At 32.7% G+C, this 8,770-nt stretch overlaps 1 protein-coding gene across 1 annotated transcript; it reads right to left on the bottom strand.

The window, feature by feature from the left end:
* Window positions 1-5,410: 5,410 nt before the first annotated feature.
* LOC128222834 (uncharacterized) lies at window positions 5,411-6,641 on the bottom strand. Its single transcript, XM_052931970.1, has one exon. The coding sequence runs from the start codon at window positions 6,612-6,614 to the stop codon at window positions 5,526-5,528; it is 1,089 nt and encodes a 362-aa protein (XP_052787930.1). The 5' UTR covers window positions 6,615-6,641; the 3' UTR covers window positions 5,411-5,525.
* Between the last annotated feature and the right edge of the window lie 2,129 nt (window positions 6,642-8,770).

The following is an 8,770-nucleotide window of genomic DNA, read 5'->3' as shown; positions in this document are numbered from 1 at the left end:
TAAATCGGAAGAATTGCTAGATGAAATGTTAAATAAATGAATTAAATTTAGACGTTTTGATACGCAAACTCATCCATTTACAGGTGACGTTTGCATTTTATTGTCGAGTCATTTATGCTTCACTTATGAATTCCAAGATTTTCGGATTTTCGGATTTTTTAAATATGTTCCTACTAATTGATGGAATATCTGTGACGTACAGATGTCAGGATTTTGAAAGTCGGCTTAATCCTTAACTGGCGTCAGTTATCAACATACCCACATCGACAGAAGACGGAATGTGTATAACATATTATATTTTTGTTTTATACGAGAGTTCTTACTTTTTACTATTTTTACCATTTAATAATAGCTCAATGTTCTTTCCACAAGAAAACACGCATTGGATGCCCTTAGTAAGAGGGCACACATAGAAGCTGGGACGGTTAACCTGAGTTGCAGTCGTAAATACCACAGTCATTTAATTGAATACATGTAATTGAACATAAGTAAAAAAAAATATGTTTTGTACGTTGTTTTTGGTAATCATTGCGATATACTACTACCGTTTATAATATGCAAACATTAACATGACAGCGTTCAACAGTGACATTAAACACGACTTCAAAGCCGTTTGACTGTTCTTGTTTGTGATGTTTTGTTTTTATGTTCTATGTCTTTGGTGTTTACCCAGTGCTGCCATTAAACCGGGTTTATGTTTAAACGTTTTGCTACTGAGCTTGTTTCTGTAGTTTTTCGTATAAATATTGGCTGTATATTATGACATCGTCGTCGGTGCAAAATTGCGATGTTAACTTACTTCGATCCGACATCTTTACTCGAACTTGTTTGGTACTGCTGATTCAATAATTACTCAAATTACATTGTCCATAATTAATATTTGATAAACCAATTCCACCTGGAAAATTAAACTCTGGGAGAGAACAATTGTGCGTCATTGTTTTCTGGGCGTCTGTAGATGATTAACACTAAAGTAATTAAACGGTCTGGATCTTACAGTTTGCGAAAGTAGTAAGCGTAAATTTAACCCCAAGGCCTGAGTGCAAGTGTAATAACAATCGGTATTAAAACCGAGAAAAATAAACAATCGAGTTGCTGGTGTTTATAAAATGAGTAGTAGGGATGGCGTTGTTTTGAACAACGCACGATTCGCAGAATCCGGCAGGATCGAGGTAAAGAGCAAGAATAACTTGATCAAGTTTAAAACCATAAATGGGTGCTAGAGAAAACCGATTGAGTTTTATGGCATTTGTTTGTTGTAGTTTACTGCTTTCAGAATGTTCATAATAACTAAATGGCTTGACCTTCTACATAGCTATTTTCCTATATAACCGTTGAACACAAGGCCTTAGTTTGTCTTTGTGACCAGCAAATGTACTTATTTATTTGCCATCTATTCACCTTTTCTGCGTGAGGCAGCACTGAACAGAATTTTTTTCTTGAAATTAATTAAGCACAAACACACATACATGTACCATAATTTCAATATAGAGCTACTGACCGCAACATTGCTCCCAGTATTTATAATGTATATACTTCAAAGAACTATGGTTAGAAGAAAGACCACAATTTACTGCAAATCAAAAAGCTAGCATTCGTTTTATTACCTCATTGATGATTTGCTGAGTTTGCGATTTCGCTTACCACTATTTCAAAGAATGAATTATAATGCTTTGAGATGCTGGCCTTTTTCAAGCATTTGTTGTCGCCTAAAATGAGTATTGTATTAAGATGATTTTAAATGTTTTGACATCTGAAGGAATATATAATGTCAATAAAATATCATTCTTGTCGAAGATGGCATATGAGTGAGACTACAATTAGGTGTGTTACTCGTCATTTACGGCGAGCGTAAAGGCGTCCCCTGGTGCTAGGTACATTCACAGGAAGAGTAATTGGTCTCCAGGCAATGATCATTCAAAATCAATTATCGCAGATTTTTTGCCGTCTTGTACTTGAAAGGGGTTTTGTCTGCGGGAATTAAAACAGATTTATTAGTAATTAAGGTGTTTTCAGATGGATTTAATGTAAACAAGTTCTTCAAAATCCATAACAACAATTATTATTTAAGTGGTATATGTGTTGTCATAATCAAAGTAGAAACAAAAGGAATAAGCTCTACTATTATTTCAAAAATGTTTTTACAAATTGTACTTAATTTTAAAATGACATGAGATAAATAACAATTAATGGCTAAACGCTTAAACATCAAAACCCTGCCTTAAAAAACATCATGGGTTGCTCTCATTTGGGTGTATTTTAAGTCATTCCGATCACCTCAATTTAAGGCATACAATTTATGCAGAGTCTCTACATGTTCCTATATGATTGATACCAGTTGAAACCTTTTTCCGGCAGTAACTGCTGAAAGTGAACCAGTCTTAACTGGTCGTTGTTCATTCACTGATAAATTTTGATGTTTATAAGAAGCATACGGAAATTGCTGAACGAAACTAACTCAACCGACCACAGAATCCTATAAGTAGGGGAAACAACCGATACCATACTCTTTGGTTGAACGTATTTATTACTTTGCTCCAATTGTGTGACTGTCGCATGCCAAAATGAGATCGATAAAATTAATGATGGTTTAATCAGATAAACCTTTTCCTTGTCCAGACAATAAAATGATCTCTTATATATATGGTAAGAACAATTTAACCAAACACTGAGACAAAAAATCTTCGAGGCAGCGAGATGACCTAGATCTCTGTCCCAGATTCCAGAAGATCACACAGCTAGTTAGATGAACTAAGGTTTGTTAAAGGACAAAACAGGTCCTTGTAATTATTGTTCATCGTTCTTGTGCTCATTTATCTAAATGTCATGTGGATTTATGCATTGTTCTAAAATCTAGTGTTTGAGGTTCAAGCCTTTCTTCTTGGAACAAAATCAAACACAGTTCATAGCAACAGAATCGCTAGAAATTGCTTATTGTATGCTTGAAAGAAGTATTACAATTTCCAGATTTTTAGAGAGAAATAAACAGTCTGCCATATCCACCTCGTGGCTAACGTCCAGTCAGAAACATCCAAAAGGTTCACATACTGAGACAAAAATCTTCGAGGCAGCGAGATGACCTAGATCTCTGTCCCAGATTCCAGAAGATCACACAGCTAGTTAGATGAACTAAGGTTTGTTAAAGGACAAAACAGGTCCTTGTAATTATTGTTCATCGTTCTTGTGCTCATTTATCTAAATCCAATAAAGGCTTGGCTGCACGGCTATGTTACTTGCACTACAAACGGAAAAATATTTGCTGCAGACGTACTTTTCGAATTATTGGGTACTTTACATATTTTTATGGCAATGATTACATTGAACATTCTCAGGAATATAAATGAGTTACAATTGCCAGAATAAAGCTGGATCGATTACTTAGAAACGCTATTTGTCTATTCCAAAATGAACGGAAATTGTTGTTAGTTCATGATTAAGAACCGGAATTTCAAATATCGATAAGGCTTTGTGGTGGTTGGCCCACTACCCCGCCGTCGAGTGCAGCGAAATCAGATGTAATTGCTTGGACAAAAATAAATGGCAATGCCGTCAGTATAGTTTTACTGAATTACATGTCATGTCACTTGCTGATCTTGCGACTTTTCCAAATCGTTAAAAATCCTACATGAATGTATTCACATAGGAAACGTTTATCATCATGTGTATAATATTCAACCATTCTGTGCAAAGAAATTCGGTAACAATATTATTATAATTTTATGGACTTTTATTGTCTTGTGTGTAACCTTTGTTTATTGTTTGTTTTGTATTGGCATTTGATCATTGTGTCATTATAAAGGTAATGGTTATTATCACGATGGTACGTGTGTTCCGCCGAGCTTACCCATGTTAATTATATTGTATAACATAGCATTCGTGTACCACGTCCATGTGATGTGAAGAACTTTTTTTAGGAAATACTTCCAATGGGTTTTGAGCAAGCACATTACAAGCAATGGTAAAATATCCATAGTCTGTTAACGGTCCTTTACCAGATTTTTCAGCTAGATTATTTGTTTAAGATTGATAGTCGATATGCAATGCTAGGAATTTTAAAAATCCATTTTAATATAAAGCCCACAAAATGATTTTGATATCGTCGATACGATCATAAAGAGTCGTATAAAAGGCTGTAAACAAAAATGCAAAACAAAAGTGCAAAAATAATCTGAAAGTAAACCAACAGTATCTCGATACCGTCTGAACCATTATAACGCAAAAATATTAAATCAGTAAAATAGCAGGTCTTAGTACAATAAATACAAATTTTGAACTAACACCCTATTTATAACACGAGTATTGATAATATTATAAATAAACTCAACAATGTTTAAAGGTTTAAATGAAAGCACTAAGAGCTCAAATGAAAATAAGCAAGTAAACTTAGACCTACAATAAGATTGTCCCCCTAAATACACTATTTGAATGACCTTAAACAAATCAACATTATTACATTATTACATAAATATTATCTTTAAACATTTTTATACATTCTTAATTGAACAGTCAGGTTCGAAGGTTTTCACATTTGCGAGAGTGTAATCTCATGTTTGCCTACTTTTTGGAGCAACATTTACAGCCCACGTTGTGATCAAGTTGTTTTTTGTGAGTTATGTGCAGAATCATGGCGTGCTCCGAGTGATCATAAAAGGTCCCACAGGATTGAAAGCTGTGCAGCTGCAGTACAGTGTCATGACAACGATGACAATGAAACATGCTTTTGCTTTTATGTCAGATTTCATCAATGTCATGTGGATTTATGCATTGTTCTAAAATCTAGTGTTTGAGGTTCAAGCCTTTCTTCTTGGAACAAAATCAAACACAGTTCATAGCAACAGAATCGCTAGAAATTGTTTATTGTATGCTTGAAAGAAGTATTACAATTTCCAGATTTTTAGAGAGAAATAAACAGTCTGCCATATCCACCTCGAGGCTAACGTGCAGTCAGAAACATCCAAAAGGTTCACATACTGAGACTGTAACAGAATAGTTCGTTACAAGCGCCTAACTGCAACATTTTTACAGTGGTTTGTGGATCGTTTCGATCAATGTCGATCTTTAATGTAATCTTTGCTAGTTTTATGTCGCATCAAAACTAAACGACAACTAAATCATTATCAGATAAAAAAAATGAAGAAGAAAAGGTTTAACAAACTATTAGCTTCCAGTTTCTTTGATATGTTCACTTTTGTTTATGGATGAAAATAAACGTTTAATAATTGGCTTCTAAACCTTATCACAGAAATTGTCAAAATCTGGGTGAGTTGCTTTAGCCATCTCTGTTTGCAATGTATGTGCATCCTGCCGAGTATTAATATTATCTCAATGCCAAACGGTAAGACTAACTAGTAAGAGGTGTGTGATAGGATCTTGTTCTTGTCTGTGCTTGTCGGTTTAGACAGTTTTATTTCATAATACAATAGACAATATGTCCATGAGTATACATATTATAAAACGTACATTAATTGCAAAATAAGTCATAGGTCGTAAGACATGATGTATTAACAGCGAAGAGGATATGTTTTTTACTCATAATACATATGAAACGTCTTTCGTAATTCAAACGCTTTATACACATACATCGCTAAATTTCTATTCACAACAGCTTTCTGAGAGGTCATCAACTCAATAAACTTAAACATATTCCGTCTTTTAAAGTAATATGGTTTGATATACATTTCTCGTAGTTCAGCATACAATTGACATTCAAGTAAAAAGTGGTATTCGTCTTCAAGAGTGTTACAAAATAAGCATGTTCTTTCATTATAAGGTGTTGCTGTTGGTTTATGCCATCTACCTGTTTCGATGCTCAACATATGACTTGACATTCTTAACCTAGACAATGCATATCTATATTTTGTTATATTTACATTACACAAATAGGGTTGTAATTCAATAAACGACACATGCACGTAATTTCGAGCTCTACTAGACTCTCTGAGCTCAGACTGCCAAATTTGTATATAATTATCAGTAGCCCTTCTTTTAAACATATTTAGAAACAAATTTATGTCACCAACACCTTGACTAAGCCATACATCATTAAAACCTAATGCTTGTAACAACTGTCTTACATTGTAAGCCCAGGACTTGAAATGTGGATTTTCCTCTAAGTGCATACAAAGTTTATCATACATAAGTTTAACATATTTTACAGTTTCCATTGTTACAATCTTTAACCAATATCTTATGACATTAATCGACCTTTTACATAATAATGAGGTTCTCCCAAGTTCACCATAAACAAAATTATTTTGGGTCTGTAATCGCACTCCTAACAATTCTTTACAAAAACGTAAGTGTATTCGTTCAATTTGAAGACTGTTACTAAGACCCCATATTTCCGATCCGTAACTCAAGACTGGATAAATAAGTTTATCGAAAAGATCCAATCTATGCTTGATTGAAATGCAAGGATATTTAGATATACAACTTTTAAGCCTAAAAACCGCCTTAAGTGCTTGTCCTGACAAAGCATCAAAGGTTTTTGAAAAAGAACCTCCAGGTGTGAAAACTATACCAAGGTAAGTAAATCTATCCACTATGTCTAATTCTCTACCCTTATACATAAATTTTACATTTCTACTTAATCTTCCTCCTTTTCTAAACACCATAACCTTCGTTTTTTCTGGATTCACACATAATTTCCATCTTTCACAATAATTTTCTAATAATAACAACCCTTCTTGTAATCCTGCTTCTGTATCAGATAGCAAAACTATATCATCAGCATAGAGTAATATAAATATTTTAAACACATCAAAATCAATACCTTGATAGTTATTAGTACATAAATACTCTTCTATATCATTAAGATACATTGAGAATAAAAACGGAGATAGAGATTCTCCTTGGCGTACCCCTAATAAACATGAAAAATCATTACTTAATTCATTGTTATATTTCACTTTTGACTTAACATTCATATACATAGAACGTATAATATCTAACATCTTTCCCCTAACACCAAGTTTTATCAATTTATACCAGAGTATATCTCTAACAACATAATCAAAAGCTTTGGAAAAGTCAACAAATCCTGCATATAATTTCTTATTGCTATCAAGTAAACATGTGATTATACTATGTAATACAAATATATTATCAATAGTGCCCATATTTTGCCTAAAACCAGCCTGGGCCTCAATATACACATGATAATTTTCTGCCCATTCACTAAGTCTAGTATTCAATATTTTTGTAAACAATTTTCCCACCGAGCTTAACAAAGTTATACCCCTATAATTACTTGGTTCATTTACAGCCCCTTTCTTATGTAGTGGTATAATAAATCCTTCTGACCATTTGTCTGGGTAATAACCACAATCAAATAACTTATTAAACATTGCACATAAAACATTACAAAATGCTTCATTATGACATCCAGATTTGTAGAACTCATTTATAAAATAATCTGGCCCACTGGCTTTACCATTATTAAGTTTTTTACAATCTTTTCTAACTTCTACAACAAAAGGGACATTTAATTCCTGGAACATAATATTTAACTCACCATCTAAATACCTTTCATTAAAATGCAACACATCTTCATCCGGCTGATAAAATACAGATTCAGGATCATTTATGGACTTAAAGTACTCAATAAAATCATTTGATGTTAGTGAGCATGTTTTTTGTACTCTGCGACCTTTTAACATCTTCCAATACAACTTAGCATTACAAAATCTCATTGATTCCAATTTATGTGATTGTGATTTATCATACAAAAACTTCTTTTTTCTGATTGTTTTTTTAAAGTTACTTCTAGCCTGCACCATATTTATTCTATTTTCATCACTAGAAAGTTGTCTAAAATTATTCAAGCATTTATAATACCTTTTTTTCAAGTCTTTGCAGTCTTCATCAAAATAGTCTGCATCTTTTTTTACATCATTTAAAATAATATTTTTATTTTTACTTTTTCCGATATTTTTTTTAAACAAAGGACTACATATATTGTCCATAATATCTGTTAATGACTGAAGGTTAACATCTAAATCATTATTGTCTCTAGAAATATTTATTTCTTCATGTAACCTAGCAAATTTATCAACATTACACTCTTCACATAAAGACTGTAAAAACACATCTTTCTTATCAGTATCCCATTTATATCTAAAGGGTACACTGTTAATAGCATGGTTATCATTATTAAGGATATTATCATCTGGCACACTAGCTTTTATGCTAAAACTGACCACACAATGGTCTGATATGATATTTGGTTCTTTGACTTCAAATGCTGATATATATTCAAACAAGTCTGTTTTACATAAAACATAATCCACTACACTACACCCTTGTGCATTTATACATGTATAATTACCATTTTTATCATCTAAACCACACCTTCCATTCAAAATTCTCAAACCAGTTGTTTTACAAAATTCTAACATATTTTTCCCATGTTCATTAACAATTTTGTCTTTATTATTTCTAGGCAGAGCATCATCCATAACATAATCATCAGGTAATAAATTCAAAACATGTATATCTTCATTATCAACATAATCAGCCTTTTCACCTGTCCTAGCATTCCAATCCCCAGTCAAAATAAAGTTACAACCATCCCCATACTTATTTTCTATATAAATAATATCATTAGTCAATAAGTCAAATATATTAATTTCCTGATATACTTCTCTACTGCTACCATGAGGCACATTATACAACAAACAAACAAATATGTCTTTATTCATATGGAAAAATACACCTTTTAATTTCAACCACAAAATGCAGTCATCAGTAGTTTTAACAAGTTCAACATGAC

This window comes from Mya arenaria, chromosome 2 (genome assembly GCF_026914265.1).
Source record: "Mya arenaria isolate MELC-2E11 chromosome 2, ASM2691426v1".
In the NCBI taxonomy this organism is placed as follows: Eukaryota; Metazoa; Mollusca; class Bivalvia; order Myida; family Myidae; genus Mya; species Mya arenaria.
Note: the sequence above shows the minus strand (reverse complement) of the source record. Positions and strands in the feature narration are given on the sequence as shown.

Bases quoted from the DNA above. Each gene is read 5' to 3' on its own strand.
- LOC128222834 (XM_052931970.1), bottom strand. From the start codon at position 6,614: ATGGTGTTTAGAAAAGGAGGAAGATTAAGTAGAAATGTAAAATTTATG.